Source organism: Chrysemys picta, chromosome 20, assembly GCF_011386835.1.
Source record: "Chrysemys picta bellii isolate R12L10 chromosome 20, ASM1138683v2, whole genome shotgun sequence".
Lineage (NCBI taxonomy): Eukaryota > Metazoa > Chordata > Testudines > Emydidae > Chrysemys > Chrysemys picta.
The window spans coordinates 24,232,354-24,250,168 of record NC_088810.1 but is presented as its reverse complement, the minus strand read 5'-3'; the positions used below and the strand labels follow the sequence as shown (position 1 = coordinate 24,250,168).

The window sequence follows — 17,815 nt, the reverse complement described above, 5'->3', positions numbered from 1 at the left end:
GAGCACAAAGGGAGCTCTGTTGGGTCTGGTGGAAATCCTGTTCCTACAAGAGCCTAGCTTAATGCAGTGAAGCGCTGCCACTGGCAATTCCTGGCTAGCCCAGAACCAGAAAGGGTCAGCTTTAGAATCATAGAATCATAGATTATAGGACTGGAAGGGACCTCGAGAGGTCATCGAGTCCAGTCCCCTGCCCGCATGGCAGGACCAAATACTGTCTAGACCATCCCTGATAGACATTTATCTAACCTACTCTTAAATATCTCCAGAGACGGAGATTCCACAACCTCCCTAGGCAATTTGTTCCAGTGTCTAACCACCCTGACAGTTAGGAACTTTTTCCTAATGTCCAACCTAGACCTCCCTTGCTGCAGTTTAAACCCATTGTTTCTGGTTCTATCCTTAGAGGCCAAGGTGAACAAGTTCTCTCCCTCCTCCTCATGACACCCTTTTAGATACCTGAAAACTGCTATCATGTCCCCTCTCAGTCTTCTCTTCTCCAAACTAAACAAACCCAGTTCTTTCAGCCTTCCTTCATAGGTCATGTTCTCAAGACCTTTAATCATTCTTGTTGCTCTTCTTTGGACCCTTTCCAATTTCTCCACATCTTTTTTAAAATGCGGCGCCCAGAACTGGACACAATACTCCAGCTGAGGCCTAACCAGAGCAGAGTAGAGCGGAAGAATGACTTCTCGTGTCTTGCTCACAACACACCTGCTAATGCATCCCAGAATCATGTTTGCTTTTTTTTGCAACAGCATCACACTGTTGACTCATATTTAGCTTGTGGTCCACTATAACCCCTAGATCCCTTTCTGCCGTACTCCTTCCTAGACAGTCTTTTCCCATTCTGTATGTGTGAAATTGATTTTTCCTTCCTAAGTGGAGCACTTTGCATTTGTCTTTGTTAAACTTCATCCTGTTTAACTCAGACCATTTCTCCAATTTGTCCAGATCATTTTGAATTATGACCCTGTCCTCCAAAGTAGTTGCAATCCCTCCCAGTTTGGTATCATCCGCAAACTTAATAAGCGTACTTTCTACTTTCTATGCCAATATCTAAGTCGTTGATGAAGATATTGAACAGAGCCGGTCCCAAAACAGACCCCTGCGGAACCCCACTCGTTACGCCTTTCCAGCAGGATTGGGAACCATTAATAACAACTCTCTGAGTACGGTTATCCAGCCAGTTATGCACCCACCTTATAGTAGCCCCATCTAATTTGTATTTGCCTAGTTTATCGATAAGAATATCATGCGAGACCGTATCAAATGCCTTACTAAAGTCTAGGTATACCACATCCACCGCTTCACCCTTATCCACAAGGCTCGTTATTCTATCAAAGAAAGCTATCAGATTGGTTTGACATGATTTGTTCTTCACAAATCCATGCTGGCTGTTCCCTATCACCTTACCACCTTCCAAGTGTTTGCAGATGATTTCCTTAATTACTTGCTCCATTATCTTCCCTGGCACAGAAGTTAAACTAACCGGTCTGTAGTTACCTGGGTTGTTTTTATTTCCCTTTTTATAGATGGGCACTATATTTGCCCTTTTCCAGTCTTCTGGAATCTCTCCCGTCTCCCATGACTTTCCAAAGATAATAGCTAGAGGCTCAGATACCTCCTCTATTAGCTCCTTGAGTATTCTAGGATGCATTTCATCAGGCCCGGGTGACTTGCAGGCATCTAACTTTTCTAAGTGATTTTTAACTTGTTCTTTTTTTATTTTATCCGCTAAACCTACCCCCTTCCCATTAGCATTCACTATGTTAGGCATTCCTTCAGACTTCTCGGTGAAGACCGAAACAAAGAAGTCATTAAGCATCTCTGCCATTTCCAAGTTTCCTGTTACTGTTTCTCCCTCTTCACTAAGCAGTGGGCCTACCCTGTCTTTGGTCTTCCTCTTGCTTCTAATGTATTGATAAAAAGTCTTCTTGTTTCCTTTTATTCCCGTAGCTAGTTTGAGCTCATTTTGTGCCTTTGCCTTTCTAATCTTGCCCCTGCATTCCTGTGTTGTTTGCCTATATTCATCCTTTGTAATCTGTCCTAGTTTCCATTTTTTATATGACTCCTTTTTATTTTTTAGATCGTGCAAGATCTCGTGGTTAAGCCAAGGTGGTCTTTTGCCACATTTTCTATCTTTCCTAACCAGCGGAATAGCTTGCTTTTGGGCCCTTAATAGTGTCCCTTTGAAAAACTGCCAACTCTCCTCAGTTGTTTTTCCCCTCAGTCTTGATTCCCATGGGACCTTACCTATCAGCTCTCTGAGCTTCCCAAAATCTGCCTTCCTGAAATCCATTGTCTCTATTTTGCTGTTCTCCCTTCTACCCTTCCTTAGAATTGCAAACTCTATGATTTCATGATCACTTTCACCCAGGCTGCCTTCTACTTTCACATTCTCAACGAGTTCCTCCCTATTTGTTAAAATCAAGTCTAGAACAGCTTCCCCCCTAGTAGCTTTTTCAACCTTCTGAAATAAAAAGTTGTCTCCAATGCAGTCCAAGAATTTGTTGGATAGTCTGTGCCCCGCTGTGTTATTTTCCCAACATATATTCGGATAGTTGAAGTCCCCCATCACCACCAAATCTTGGGCTTTGGATGATTTTGTTAGTTGCTTGAAAAAAGCCTCATCCACCTCTTCCACCTGGTTAGGTGGCCTGTAGTAGACTCCTAGCATGACATCTCCCTTGTTTTTTGCCCCTTTAAGCCTAACCCAGAGACTCTCAACACTTCCGTCTCCTATGTCCATCTCTACCTCCGTCCAAGTGTGTACATTTTTAATATATAAGGCAACACCTCCTCCCTTTTTCCCCTGTCTATCCTTCCTGAGCAAGCTGTACCCATCCACACCAACATTCCAATCATGTGTATTATCCCACCAAGTTTCAGTGATGCCAACAATGTCATAGTTGTATTTATTTATTAGCACTTCCAGTTCTTCCTGCTTATTCCCCATACTTCTCGCATTTGTATATAGGCATCTAAGATACTGGTTTGATCTTTCCTCCCAGTTTTGTCCTGACTCTCCTTTCTCTCTGCCAGTATAGCCCACACTCCCTCTTGTTTCCGACCCATCTCCCCGGTCTCCATGTTCCCCACTTACCTGTGGGCTTTGCTCACCTGTCCCCGTCAAACCTAGTTTAAAGCCCTCCTCACTAGGTTAGCCAGTCTGTGGCCGAATAGGGTCTTTCCTCTCCTCGAAAGGTGAACGCCATCTCTGCCTAGCAGTCCTTCCTCGAATAGCATCCCGTGGTCTAGGAAGCCAAAGCCCTCCTGGCGACACCATCTTCGGAGCCAGGCATTCACCTCCATGATGCATCTGTCTCTGCCCGGGCCCCTACCTTTGACAGGAAGAATTGAAGAGAATACCACCTGCGCTCCAAACTCCTTCACCCGTACTCCCAGAGCCCTGTAGTCACTCTTGATCCGCTCAGTGTCACACCGCGCAGTATCATTTGTGCCCACATGGATGAGTAGCATGGGGTAGTAGTCAGAGGGCTGGATAATCCTCGACAATGCCTCCGTAACGTCTCGGATACGGGCCCCCGGCAGGCAGCATACCTCCCGAGATGAAATGTCAGGGCGACAGATGGGCGCCTCCGTCCCCCTCAGCAGAGAGTCTCCGACCACCACTACCCTACGTTTCCTATTCGCAGTGGTGGCAGCAGACTCTCCAGCCTTAGGGGTACGAGGCTTCTCCTCCTCTACTGTAGGGAGTGATTCCTTCTTTCCTGTATCGAGAAGAGCATAACGGTTACCTATAACCACGGCAGGAGGGTTCGGAGCAAGGGTGGAGCACTGCCTGCTGCCAGAAGTAACCAGCTGCCAGTGTCCACCCTGAGCCATCTCCTCTTCCACCAGTGGTGTATCAGCAGTCCTGTGTACTGGGACAGCTACCTCAGCTGTCTCCACATGGACACTGTCGAGGAATTGCTCGTGGATACGGATGCTCCTCAACCTAGCCACCTCCTCCTGTAGCTCTCCCACCTGCTGCCTGAGAGATTCCACCAGCAGGCACCTCTCACATTGGATGGTCCCCCCAGCCTGGATATCAGTAAGTGGAAATTGCAAGTTACAGTCTTTGCAAAACCACACCAGGATCTGGGTAGAGGCATCCATGCTTAGGCACTCTGTCTGGCTACAGGCACAGGTGGAGGAGACAGTAGCAGTGCTGGCACAGGTGTTGCGGGTCTTCCTAACCATCGTAAGCCTCCCTCTGTCAAACTCCCGTCTGCAGCCCCCTGTCAGCTGAAAGGGTTGTTTAAGCAAAAAGTTATGAATGTAGTTGCTTTATAGGTATTAGGGGGAATCAAGAGAAAACAGATGGAACTGGCAAGGGACCCTCGCCCCCTTCCTGCTCCCCTTGTGCAACTCCCTGTTAGCAGCCCCTGTTCGCAAAGCTCCCTGGTCGCTTGTGCGCTGCTTTATAAAGCCCTGGCCTGTATGAATGCCCCGCCCACTGATGAAGGCTCAGCCACTTACCAGAGGCTTCTAGCTTTCAAACCTTCCAACTGCCAGCCACAGCACACGGTCCTTCAAACAACCAAAACAAACAAACAGACTGACAAACACAAGCTCAGCACACAGCAAGTAACCCTCAAACACAAACAAACACACACTACAGACAGTCACTTACCCCAAAAGGGTGCTGTATTGCTCCTCCTTCACCTGGAGAACTCCCTTGTGAAACTCCCTGTTAGTGGGTCCTCAAAAGAGAGTATCTGCTTCTTACCGTCAAATGACAAGGGACCTGATTCCCTTACACCTACGTTGGCTTTGTTACGGATTTACACCAGTACAAGTAAAAGGAGTATCAGGCCTATCTCCTCCCTTCTCCAGTGCTCTAGGACAGTGGTTCTCAACCAGGGGTCCAGGGCCCCCTGGGGGGCCGTGAGCAGGATTCAGGGGGTCTGCCAAGCATTAGACTCGCTGGGGCCCTCGGCAGAAAGCTGAAGCCCCAGCACCCGGGGCTGAAGCCAAAGCCTGAGCAGCTTAGCTTCATGGGGGGCCCCTGTGGCATGGGGCCTTGGGCAATTGTCCTGCTTGCTATGCCCTAATGCCGGCCCTGGCTTTTATATGCAGAAAACTAGTTGTTATGCCACAGGTGGGCCTTAGAGTTTTTGTTGGGCGGGGGGGGGAGAAGACTCAGAAAGAAAAAGATGGAGAACCGCTGCTCTAGGATTCAAGTGTGGGCTCAACCTTGCTGTCCCTGACCTTGAGTGTTTTGCATCCTTTCATTCCAGGGCTGCTATTTTCCGCTTTTTTCCCTCACTCACCGGTGGGGCACTTCACAGCCATCCAAGAGGGCAGGCTGCACAGGGGCTACTGACGGGTGTTCTTTATACAAAGGATTCACTCAATACATAATAGTCAGTGCTCCTGCAGCTCCAGTTTTATTACTGTCTTCTCATCACGGCCCAGTAAATTAGGCTTTGACAGTGTCTTAGGAACAAAAGGTAACCAGAGAGCATTGCCAGGAATGCCAAACCCTTTCCTGCATCCTATAAAACCTCATCTGAGCATTCTCTTGACTCAGTGACCCTAAAAATTAACCTGCAGCCTTATGGTTCTATTTTATTCACGTAAATATGATTTACAGTCTGCCTTTGCAATCAAGCAGACAGTTAGCTCAGTGTATTCCACTGGGTGGGGGGCATTTGTGTAGTGTGACTATTTGAAAGGTTCACTTTGAGCTCTAAAAATACAAGCTCTGTGAGTGTGGCCTACACCGTAGGAACTCTGTGAACGTGCTATAGGGGAAGTGACGTCTGAAACCTATTCCCAGCACAGTCAGTGATTCCTTTCATGAAGTGGAGACTGACCAGAGGAATCTGGTTTATGACTTGGCCTTTATAGGTGAACCTGGGCTGTGGCAAGTCTCCCCCACTGGCATTCTTGAGACAGACCCTTTGAGTGGAGCGGCATTTGTGAAGAATGCTGGGACAGCTACAATCTTCCATGACATCCCAGGGATAGTGAAAACATACCGAGAGGTATTTATTGCTACACTCTTCTATAGGAGAGACCAGCTTACTACAGCTTGTGCCAAGGAAATTCTTCCCATAAATTACTTGTATGCTGCACCCATGGCAGCTAGTCTGTATTTACCTTGGAATCCTTTTGTTTATAAGAATGCACAGCCCGTACTTAGAAACTCAAAGCAGCACTATTGGCTGAAGACTCTGTTATGGTGCTGCAAAACCAGGGTTTTTCCTGTAACTTGACATGGGATAATTTGCAAACCTGGATTCAGTTGCTCGGTAGGAAAAACAGTCCTGTAAGTAAGTGAATAGGGTCTTTAAAAAGAAGACACTAAGAGCTTGATTCTTTTACACCACTCTGACAGTGTAAGGGGGACTGAGTGTGAATGACAGTCTGGTCCCCAAGGTAATAACATGGCTTGGTTCTGGAGAATGTTCAGTAGCAGAAAAATAGTTACAGCAATAAAACTCCCCACTGTCCATATGAACACACCAGTCTTTCGAACACAGATTTATACCCAGATTTATGTTTTAGGTAGTTGTCAATGGGTCATCAAGATTAAGCCTCCACCTTGGTCCCAAAAGCTACCTAACCAATACTCCTAACTCTTCTGCAGTCTGGGTTTTCGTTGCCACAGGCAGGGCAGGAACAAGCCTCAGAGGTAAGACCTATTACTGCTGGCTTCTTCTAAATTCCTCCAGCTTGGCCTAAACTACTGAACTGCTGCAGGTAATGGGGTGGTTCGGTTCTAGTGTTTGTTCCATGGGAGAGCAAATGTGTGTCTTCTGTAGGTGCCCTCATATTTGAGAGAAACTGAGTTGCAGGTAAAAAGCAATTTATAAACTGGTCCTCTAGCTAGGGTGACCAGACAGCAAGTGTGAAAAATCGGGACAGGGGGTGGGGGGTAATAGGAGCCTATATAAGAAAAAGACCCCAAAATCGGGACTGTCCCTATAAAATCGGGACATCTGGTCACCCTACCTCTAGCACTTTATTCAAAGTCAGTATAAACTATGCAGGCTTTATAACCCTAAAATGTGATGAAATTACAGTTCAACCTTTGTAACTGCTAGACTACAGATTATTGGTACAGCCTATGTGTCCTTCCAAGAATATCAAAATTAGGGATATTTTCTCATGTAAAATAGGAAATTCTTTTAATGTATGCCTTGTCTAGACAAGGCCTATTCTTATGCTGTCAATAAAAACTTCAGTTTCCAAGCCCTAGGTTTTAAGTAAGAAAAACATGTTGTCTGTTTCAAACTCAGCTTTGTACTTTGCCGTTGAAATGATTGTAGGTGTCAGTGACCTACTGGGAAAGAATCTTCTGTCTGGGAAGTGTAGGTTGGATGGAAATGATAGACTGGCCTCTCAGCTGGTCTAGCCACCAGAGAAAGCTTCACCACCTGGGCTTGATAGAAAGATCCGTTGTGATAATACTAGCTCATTCATTCTTCCCGTTCTCTTTCTTCTAGGCCCATGCAGCCCTAGTCAGGTTTATGCAATCACTAATCTGCTTCGCCCAGAGTCTCACCTGCTATGTCAAGTTGAGTTCAGCAGCACTGTGCTGGATATTCCAGCAAGTAAAGTCTTTCATGTCCGGTCACACTTCAGTATTGAAAAAGGTAGGCACGCCAGCCCCTTTCAAGGGAAAGGGCCAGGGATTTGGGGGGATTTTTCATTTTTGATTTTTTTTTCTTCCCACAAAATTCCCATTTCTCCACCGGATTGAGAACATGGTGTTGTTTCACAAACATTGTTTCTGCTGACTTGTTAGCATTGGGTAAGAATATGCATAGTGAATTCTCCTTTCCCCTCACTGTTTGTAGTTTTCCGGTGATAGATGGCTTATGTATTAAAAACAATCAAACACAAGACCTCTGAATGTTTATTCTTTGGTTTTCCCCATCTTGAATTTAGGTCTCTATGCCTGCATAATCACTGCTAAACCCCAGTCTGATGAAGTCCTGCTGGCTTTGAGTTTTGCTGAGGTCTCTGTAGATGTGATGGTCTGTCTCTTCAGTGAACAAAGCAAGGATGGAATGCAAAGAATCCTGGTTCCCTTCCTCCCCGCATTTTACCTCAACCAGTCTGAATTGGTTTTTAGCAGCAAACAACTAAATGGCAAGATCAGAGTGCTGGGAGCTGAGAAAGTGTTAGAAAAGCTGGAGGTACATAAAAAGCTCTCTGCCCCTCCATTCCTGGGGCATACACATACCTTTCTTCCTTCTGTTTAGGATGTATCTGTAGGGAAAATCTGATCCCGGTACAGTAGGTGCGGTCTGAGCAGTCCCTTGTGGGAGATTTTTCAAGAAATGATTGAGTTACTTCTGTGTTTGGAAACAGTGGTGGTTTTTTACAGTAATTGAGCACTTCCCCTCTTTTATGTCAGGAGGGGGGAAAATGGTGGGCAGGCAGACAAAGGAGAACCTAAGTTACAGTAACCCCACTGCTAGGCAGGCCATTTGTCCAGTTTCCAACTGGACAATCCTCTTTTGGGGTGGTTTGTCGCCTGTCTGATACTGAAAGAAAACTGGATGAAGAGCTCGCCACTCTGCCCCCACTGGAGTGACCACACGCGCACACACTCTCTCTCTCTCTGTGCGAGGTCAGACCCGCCAGGGCAGGGTGGTGCAGTCTTCACAATGCCACCTCCCATGCCGCATAACTTTGTGTGCACTGTGTCTGCAAGGTCATGCCAGCAGGCCCAGGACGTTTCTGGAAGTATCAGCACATCCAGTATTCTGCTACCCACTGCAAATGATGGTAATTACGAGAATACTTATCATCACTACTGCATTGTTGTAAATAACCTCGCTATTAAGTGTGTAATATTTAGGGCCTTACCAAATTCATGGCCATGAAAAAATCTGGTCTCTTGTGTGCTTTTACCCTATACTATACAGATTTCACAAGGGAGACCATTTCTCAAATTGGGGGTCCTGGCCCAAAAGGGAGTTGCAAAAGGGTCACAAGATTATTTTAAGGGGGTCGCGGTATTGCCATCCTTACTACTGTGCTGCCTTCAGATCTGGGTGGCCGGAGAGCAGTGGTTGTTGGCTGGGCACTCAGCTCTGAAGGCAGCGCCCCACCAGCAGCGGTGCAGAAGTAAGGGTGGCAATACCATACTGTGCCATCCTTACTTCTGTGCTGCTGCAGGCGGTGACTCTGCCTTCAGAGCCGGGATCCCGGCCAGCAGTTGCCGCTCTCCAGCTGCCCAGCTCTGACGGCAGTTGCCGCCGCCAGCAGCACAGAAGTAAGGGTAGCAGTACCACAACCCCCCCCTACAATAATCTTGTGACCCCCCACAACTTCTTTTTGGGTCAGGACCCCTACAATTACAACACAGTGACATTTCAGCTTTAAATAGCTGAAATCATGAAAATTATGATTTAAAAAATCCTATGACCATGAAATTGACCAAAATGGACCATGAATTTGGTAGAACCCTAGTACTATACAGAACTGGCTTGTACTGGTTTTGTTTACCTTTTCAATAACTGCTTTTTGTCTGTTTTCAAAGGTCCACCCCAACTCTCCTGTGATAATAGTGAGGCAGCCTGAACATTCACCCAACATGCCTGGACTTGTCTCCTACCCAGTTAGTGTGGTCAATCTCACATCTCTCCACCAGATGGCAGCCCCCATCTTTATCAATGTCTCTTGTATTCTCACAGGCCAAAGAGTTACCATAACTGTGAGAGTTCTGGCAGGGCAGCCTCTGTTTAGTAAGTATCAGCTGGTCTTGTTTGCATGAGAAGATGCAATAGTGCCATCAAAGCGGTGTGCTAGTTACTGGATCCTCATTCTTTACCATTCCAGTCTGCTTTCCTGTTACAAGAAAGTGAAACAAGCGTCTACCTTACTGTGTCTAGGGCTGAACCTGTGTGGTATCTTAACTCTCATTGACCTTAGTGGAAGTTAAGTACCCAACACCACCCAGCATTGGTCCTTCTGAATGCTAACTCCATAACGAGGGGGCCCTCGTTTGTTCATTTCACAGTGAAGACTCTGGGATCACAAGGAAGAGGCTTACTCCCTAGGTGTGAACAGCTGAACTTGATGCGGGTGGAAAGAGGCATTGTAGGGAGCTGCAGGTTAAGAATGATGCAAAGCGGTTTCCATCTGATTGTAGTTAGTAGTCTACATGACATGAGTTGGTGGTCTGGGTCTATGTCCTAGTGAACAGAGGGGAGTCTCCGATAGAATCGGGAGACTGAATTGCCCTTAGTCCATGGGGTGGGTCCCTCCAAGTTCTAGTGAGGCACTTTGACGGGGCCTGAGCCAGGAAACTTTCACTGCACCTGTTTGTGCTGCAGCTGGTCTAGGGAGAGAACTTCATTCCTTAAGGCTCCAGCACCAAATTCCCATGGAAAGGGTTAATGATTTTGAAACTGCTTAGGTCATATTTCTTTTCAGTTAGTTCTTGCAACAAAGCTGCAGAGTGGTTTGATGCATGTCTCCACAGTGTCATTTATTACAGAAATGAGGAGTCTGCCTACACGCAAGACTAAATCTTACCTCCTTTTTCTGGAAAATGTTAGGTCCGTGCAGTGAAGCAGGAATTGTCCAACAGCTTATGGGCTCTTACCAGATCCTTCTCTTCACCCTCTTTGCTGTTCTAGCAGCGACAGCTGTAATCTTTCTCAGTAAGTGAAAACAGAGAGGGTTGCAGGTAAACAGGCAGCTTTCCCTGTGTGTTCATTCAGTTGTTGGATACAAGCATGTGGATGTTACACTTTGTGTATATTTTGAAGAGTGCAATACTCTTTTGAGTGTGTTTGAAAATTACAAGCCCCTGGATTAAAAAAAACAAAACAAACCTGTACCCACCACAACCAACCACATTTCAGACCATGTCCTGAAATAGAATACATCTAGCACACAAAGGTTTAACCCCCAAAAGATCATCCTGGTGTCTGTCCTATTTCTGTAATGCCTTTCAAGAACCTGTATACATACTACTGGACAGGGATGCAGCCACCTTTCATGTAGACACCAACTAGTATCCACCAATGAGGAAAGGGCATTTGGGCCAGTAAGAAAGATAGATATATAGGTAAGTACCCTACCATCTTTAATGACCATATAAAGCAGACAGGCCCTCAGTTTATAAAATCTCAGGAGGAGGGAAAAACCCACCACCCATAATAAATGTGGTGTAACTTAGTGAATCTGCCTCTGAAGGATAACAGGCTGACTGGGACATGTTGTACACATTGGCAGTGCCAGGCCCCTATTGGTCATATTAAACTGTCATCCTGGTATGAAAAATCACCTTAGGTAAACTTTAAGGGAAAAAAAGCAATGTGGGTTCTTTGCACTGGGATATACATGGAGCCTTTCACTGCTAAAGCTTGATGCTTCTACTCTAAACCTGAAATAAACCAAGTTAGGAGCAGGTGCGGTGGCCTACATGAAATGAGTCCAGTTCCTAAAGAATTTGCTTCCCTCCATGGAGGAGCCAAATTCCTCTCTTCTCTAGACATGTTCATTCTGGAGCAGGGCCGAGGTATATTGGCAAAGGGCAGTGTGGTGGAAACTTGCCCTGTCACTATTGGATAGAGAAGATTATTGGCTCCAACAGGGGTACCTTTTAAGCACTACTGATTTAACCTTTAATAGATGTTTATTTACACTTACGATGGTATCTAAATAGTAACATTTGTCAGTTTCACCTGTTGATTTTGGTACTCTGTGCCTCACAATTCTGATTTATCAGATTTTCCCAACAGTGCCAAAATGCACATTCTCTTCCCCCTTCACACACCTGCATAAATGGTAGGGAGAAGACTCGTAATAGGGTTTTGACCCACACAAGCTGTGGGAATATCTTATTTGCCAGTTTGGCCTTTAGACAAAGTTGCATTGGTTTAATTAAACTTGTGGAAAAACTCATGCTTATGTTTGCATGGCTTAATGCACTGTCTTAAACCCATACTAATTGACAAGCTAAACAGCACATCTCTCTGTAGAACACTCAGAGTTAAAGCAAATCAATAAGTGTAATGTCAACACAGAAATTAGAATCTCATTCAGGAATAGTGGCTTTAGTTCCTTGTATAATCCTTATGACTTCAAAATGGCCATGCAGCTTTGTGTTGGTTTAAATCACACCTTAAACTGCTGTTAACTGTGTACACAAACCTTTAGCACAATGAGACTATACCTTCATACCTGTTCCACTGCTGTTATTTTTGCAGCATACAATGCCTTTCTGACCAGAGTACAGACTGTACCTATTGTATATGTTCCTACCTCAGCTACACCTCAGACAGGTAAGCTGGGATTCTTTTTGAAACTTGTGTAATGAACTGTATATAATTTGTTGGAACAGCTGTATACAAAGGTCAGTAGCAAACATCACTTGCTTAAGATACGACATCCTCTCACCCTGTTTGCTCTTTCCCAAACTCACTTCACTGGAGGCAGAATAGCCAACCTGGAAAAGCGAATTTGAATTCCCCTAGCAGAGATCAGGTACTGTTGTTGTAGCTGTGTTAGTCCTAGGATATGGAGAGAAGATGGGGGAGGTAATCTTTTGTTGGTGACAAGAACAGAAGTTGATCCAATAAAAGATATCTCCCCCACCTTGTCTCAGGTACAGGAAAGGGCTTGAAGTTTTAGGAACTGTTTTCTATAAATTGCAAGGTTAGATGGCAGCAGCTGTCTAAGTAAAACCCTGTCCTTTTTGTTCCTGTGTCCTAGGGATATCCAAGCAGTCTGGTATTTCTGACTAACTTTTCTCCCCCCACACTTAGGGTATTCATATCCTCCTGTTGGTACTCAACAACACAATGGAAGAAACAGAACACAGCTATGGCTTTGGAGCGTACGGAGAAGGCATGTTTGAAAGAAGTACCTATTTGTACAACAATAAATGTCTAGTGAAGCGTGATGTTAGGTGTAGTTCCAACTCCTGTAACTGGAAGTCACAGCACCTTCCTGGTTCTCTAGGAGAACAGACTGACTCTAGACTCTTCAGGCCACACTGATGGGTACCAGACAGGTGCCCCACTATCATGTTGCTAAAGACACAATAGAGTTTGTGCCATTCTACTTTAAATGATCAGTGTGGTAGATCCTGCAACAAGAAAACTCCCTCATGATTTGGGCCAGAATAAAGTCCAGAAGCCACCCAGCAGTTTGACTTTTAAACCTTTTTCAGGCCAGTAATGTATGATACTGCAGGCTTCTTGTGCCGGCCTGCAGAGGCAGAGTATCAGGTCAGAGCACAGAGGGTAACAAGGTACTTTACTGTGGTTTGAGGAATATTTGGGAGTCATTTGCAAAAGCCTGTGCTGTCAGCAGGGCAAAGTCAGGATTCCCAGTGGTTGAACCTTCCATTTTAAGAGTGGTCAGATTATGCTGACGTCTCAGGAGAGGGAGGGATGAGAGAATAACTAGTTTCCCTCCAGGGTGAACAGGGGCTCACTGCATATCCATATTCTTTCCCTGCTGAGTCTCGTCATAGCACCTGTTGCTATGTGTGTGTTCACTCCTGTTGAACAGTTTTGTTCATAACACCCAAAAGAGCACTATGCGAGTATCAAGTTAAGCAACAGACTAAGCTGTATTTTATCCAAAATTTATTGACAGTCAGATGGGTGAGGCTACAGGGACAGTATGAAAGTCATGTTCTCCCCTCACATTCTAGAGACGTCTTTAAAGCCTTCTGTTCACATCTTGACACTTAATGTTGCTCCGTGGCTGAATCCCATGCTCTTGAACCATCTGTATTTGTGCTGCCAACTGCGCAGGTAGTCCCACCCATCTCAGACACTTTCGTTTAGTGCTGCTTTCGTCTGAAGGAGCATCCTAGATAAGGAAAGAACAGTAAGTAATCCCAAGCACGTTACCAGCTTGTGTGGGGGATGGTTGGGTCGTTTACCCCTTTGACTATCTTAAATAGTGAATTGTGCCCAGTCCGCAGGAGGGTACCAGTACCACAAGGCCTCTAGGGGTTGTGAGGGAGGCGGACCTTATTCTCATAGCTCAACAAGGACTCAGCCACTGGGAGAGAGTCTGAAATCCTCAGGTATCAACAGCTCCAAAATCCATTAAGTCAGATCCATCATTATAGAAGTAAAACTGAAGCAGAGCCAACAGAACATAGACCTAGGTCAATAGTCCCGGCGTGGCTCGTAACCATGAAGGCCAACAGCTGGTAAGTATATCCCCAGTGACCCTCTGAGGAACGCCAGTACATAGCTGTCCATCCTAAGCATTCTTCAAGAATCCTCAAGGTTTCTAGTCGTTCTGTCCTGCCAACTGCTCTAGGAGACTAATTGTCGCTGGTCACTTAAGAGGAGTTTCATTATACTTCGCAAACCCACTCCCTGCAAGCACTTCAGGCACACATTGGACAATCTTAGACTCTTCTGAAGTGCCACTCAAGGTAAAAGTCTGGAGATGGGGTATTCTAACTCAGGGTGTACAATGCATTAAGAACCAAGATATACCTTCCCTGCCCTGAGGAAACTATAGTTCAAGTAAGACAAGAGCAAGACAAAACAGGTGAGGGGGTTATGATGACACAGTAAAACAATACAGTAGCTGGCTGGGTTCTCAAGTACAAGTTGCTGTTTACCTTCTGTAAGCCTTGCCTTTCCTCCAGTGGGCTGGCACAGCACCGTTGAGCAGCCAACACACAGAACTACAGTCTGAGCATGGCTGAATACAGTGGTGATTTTATAGCAACCTGAAAGAAAGCACAAGTTTGAGAGGAGCATATTTCTCTACAAAGGAGCTGGGGCAGGGTTATTTCTACTGCTGGAGCAATGACAGAGCGGGCATATTATTGGAGAAATGTTTTGACATTTTCAGCAGGCAAGTGAAACTTTAATCTGCTGGAGAAAGAGAAGAGGGCTAAGGGCAACAGTGAAAAACGTTCAAACAGTTGTGCATTGCTCTGGCCATAATGGGGATTTAACGGGTTCTCAAAAGCAAACGTTTTAAGCTTGCATGTTACAGGTAGTTACAGCAGACTGCAAGGTCTAGTCCAACACTAGTCTATTTTTTGTCAAGGTCCAAATTTCTTGGTCAAAGTATAATCAAGGTCCAGACTCCAGAGAAAGTGTTAAAGAGGTAAGATTCCAGGATCCCTTCAGAAGCACCTGGCGGTCCGGATTTGGCCTGCAGCCCACCCGTCTATCCCCGGCCCAGCTCTATCGAGATAAGCATTCCTGACAAGTCTGTAAGATTTCCGGAGCGGGAACAACTTCAACCACCGCCCAGTCTCACATGCTCAGGGTCAGTGTTGACCACAGGGGCTACCAAGGTAACCTCGGACTGGGGAGCGGGACTGCTCACAGCCGGGGGGGGGGGGGGGGGGGCAGCCTGCGGCCATGCGCCCAAGGGCTGCCCCACTCCGGCTGTAGGTCCCGCCTGGGGGGCCAGGGCCTCACCTGGACACTTCACATCCATGAAATAGGAGTTCGGACTCTGGACCAGACGCTTCTTCTTGTGTTTCCGCTTCTCCTCCTCGGGGGAGGGATGCAGCAGGTCTTTCGCCAGCTGCAAGCCAAGCACAGCGGGTTAGCCCGGCTGGGGGGGGGGCAGCCCCCCCGCACCCCTCTAGAGGGGCGCCCCCCAGCCGCCGCCATCTTGGTCCCTCCTTCCCCCCTCCCCCGCCGCCATCTCCCCGCTCCGGGCCCAGCTCCCGCTCCCTGGGCCGGCTCCCGCTACCCCCGCCCCCGCTGGACCCCGCCCCCGCTGGCAGAGCCCGGCCCCGGCCGGCGGAGGGGGACGCTCCCGGGCCCGGCCCCCCGCGGGCCGCTCGGCCGCACTCACAGGCATGTTCGCGTGGAGACAGCCGCGGCCGAAAAGGAGTTAGACCGGAAACCGGGGCCGCTATATCCGCTCCGGGGTTCCCCACACGGGCGGAAGTGAGCGCTTGGCACGGCTCCGCTGCCATATTGGAAAGGTCGAATCTGCCACCCAATGCGCAAAGAGAGTTGGGCGGTGTCGCCATTTTGAGAAGGTCGTTCAGGCCAACAAAGCGCTCCGACTACCGGAAGCGCCGCCATATTGAAAAGGTCTTTGCCTTCAGCCAGAAGAAATAATGTAGGCGGAAGTAGCGGCCATGTTAAGAGGGTCAGTCTTTCGCCCAGGGGCTGGGGAAGCGGGAAATGACGCCATCTTGGGAAGGTCCCTGGGGACCCAGGCCCATGGGATGAGCCCTGAGATCCCTCCCTACAAGCCCCATGCTGCTGAGGTGCCCCCGGATTGGTCGCGCTCCGCAGTCCCGCCCACCCCACAGACCCACATGACATCACCGTGGGTGCCATGGTGATGGGAGGAGGTGACACAACGAGACGCTGATGCGTCTCAGCACTGGGTGATGTCATTGGAGGGATGATGACATCATAGCGTGCCGGGCTGCTGGGAACATGCCCCGCAAAGACTGATGGGCCCGAAATGCGTTAATTGCTGTCACCCCCCCAAACTCCTGCTGTGGCCTTGACCGGAGACCGGCTCCTCCGTCGCGTCCCGTCCTAGGCGCTGGCTGCCACGTCGCCCCCGTGCAGCCAGGCCGCACGCGGCTTTGGGGTCTTCCCACGCGGAAGTGACCGTCATCGATGCAAGTGTGGATGTGGGAGGAGCTTACCAGTGCCCCCGTCAGCGGGGTGAGTCCGAGACCGGGCAGGGCAGTTGGGTGAGTCTGCGAGAACTCTAGAAAAGGCCTCGAAGGCCCCGTTCTCTAATCTCCAGCAGCACGGGGCAGGTCCAGTGAGGGGCTCCTCTGCGGCTGGAAGCCTGCGGGGCCACGGGCACGAGGTGTGGGCCCCGCACATCTGGATTTCTTGCTCCCCTTGGAACCTGGACTTCCGCCTCAAAGAGGTTAGCAAACAACAGGGCAGAGAGGGAACAGCAGCGGGCCAAGAGCGAGGTGTCCTGTGGTTTGGTCACTGGAGGGCAGAGTGGCGCTTGTTGCCCAGCTGGAATGCACAGAGGCCTTTCTGCCACTTCCTTCCTGCACATCCTGGGAGAAAAATTCACCCCGTGGCGCTTCCCGGCTGCAGGAAAGTTTTGCCCAGGATCTTTCTGATGACACAGATAAAGGGATGAGCTGCAGGATTAGGATTTATGTGGTGTCAGCAAACCACGATGGTGACCCAGGGACGCTGGTCACACCATGAATTCATATCAGGAAGTTTTTGGAGCATGTCTGCAGCACAATGGGCCCCCCACAGCTCTGCCAATGCCCCTCAGTCCTGATACGCAGTTTCTACTACCCCTGCCACTGCCAGCTCAGCTGGTGCCCCTCACTCCTGACCTGCAGCCCCCTGCTGCGATCCTAGCCCTGAGTCCCCGCTCAGCTCTGCCAGTGTCCCTCAGTCCCACAGCCCCTCTGCTACTTCAGGCTTGGGCTCCCTGCAAGTTAACACAGCCCTGAGAGGCCCCTCAGTCTCCACCCATAGCCCGTCCCTGCTGCTCATCCAGTCCCGGGCTCCACACATCGCAATCCTGAGTCCTGACCCGCAGTGACTGAAGGGCTCCTGCTTGCCCACTGCAGAGCAGCGTGGGGAGAGGAACTGGATCCCATCATCAGTATTGTTCTGCCTGAGGGGCTCCCAGACCTAGGGCAAGAGAAAGTGAAGGAGAAAAGCATCTGGTGTGTGAAGAGGGAGAGGGTAGGACTGACCCTCCCCTGGTATGGGACCCGCCCTGCTAAGAGTTAGACAAAACAGCTTCAGTAAACCTGCCCCACACCTCACTTTGTTCAGCAGGAATTCCAAAGAAAACCGAGCTCAGCTCAAACATAGCCCAGCCCTGGGGTCTCCCCTCCAGCTCTGCTGGCGCCCCTCAATCCCCAGCCCCCTGCTAGCCC

The 17,815-nt window shown here is 48.1% G+C and overlaps 2 protein-coding genes across 4 annotated transcripts in view; one reads left to right on the top strand and one right to left on the bottom strand.

Annotated features, from left to right (window-relative positions):
* Positions 1 to 12,878, top strand: part of NUP210L (nucleoporin 210 like) — a 48,471-nt gene extending 35,593 nt beyond the window's left edge. For 2 of the 3 annotated variants that reach the window (XM_042843155.2, XM_065574603.1), the window contains 8 exons: positions 5,857 to 5,993; positions 6,517 to 6,643; positions 7,458 to 7,607; positions 7,903 to 8,153; positions 9,506 to 9,710; positions 10,527 to 10,631; positions 12,186 to 12,260; positions 12,744 to 12,878. In XM_042843155.2, the coding sequence (XP_042699089.2) occupies positions 5,857 to 5,993; positions 6,517 to 6,643; positions 7,458 to 7,607; positions 7,903 to 8,153; positions 9,506 to 9,710; positions 10,527 to 10,631; positions 12,186 to 12,260; positions 12,744 to 12,835 (1,142 nt within the window). In that variant the 3' untranslated portion in view covers positions 12,836 to 12,878. The remainder of the gene's footprint in view (positions 1 to 5,856; positions 5,994 to 6,516; positions 6,644 to 7,457; positions 7,608 to 7,902; positions 8,154 to 9,505; positions 9,711 to 10,526; positions 10,632 to 12,185; positions 12,261 to 12,743) is intronic. The other variant, XM_065574604.1, reaches the window with a different exon arrangement.
* A 676-nt stretch (positions 12,879 to 13,554) lies between these two features.
* Positions 13,555 to 15,979, bottom strand: RPS27 (ribosomal protein S27). Its single transcript, XM_005280594.5, has 4 exons — positions 15,775 to 15,979; positions 15,390 to 15,498; positions 14,573 to 14,683; positions 13,555 to 13,800 (listed from the first exon to the last, which is right to left on the bottom strand). Exons 1-4 carry the CDS (start codon positions 15,778 to 15,780, stop codon positions 13,772 to 13,774), a joined length of 255 nt encoding a protein of 84 aa, XP_005280651.1. The 5' UTR covers positions 15,781 to 15,979; the 3' UTR covers positions 13,555 to 13,771.
* Between the last annotated feature and the right edge of the window lie 1,836 nt (positions 15,980 to 17,815).

Excerpts from the sequence above, each read along its gene's own strand:
- RPS27 (XM_005280594.5), bottom strand. Across the intron at positions 14,684-15,389 it reads CATGGATGTGAAGTGTCCAG|GTTGCTATAAAATCACCACT; the intron begins GTGAGGCCCTGG and ends GCTTTCTTTCAG. Across the intron at positions 13,801-14,572 it reads AAAGGCAAGGCTTACAGAAG|GATGCTCCTTCAGACGAAAG; the intron begins GTAAACAGCAAC and ends TTCCTTATCTAG.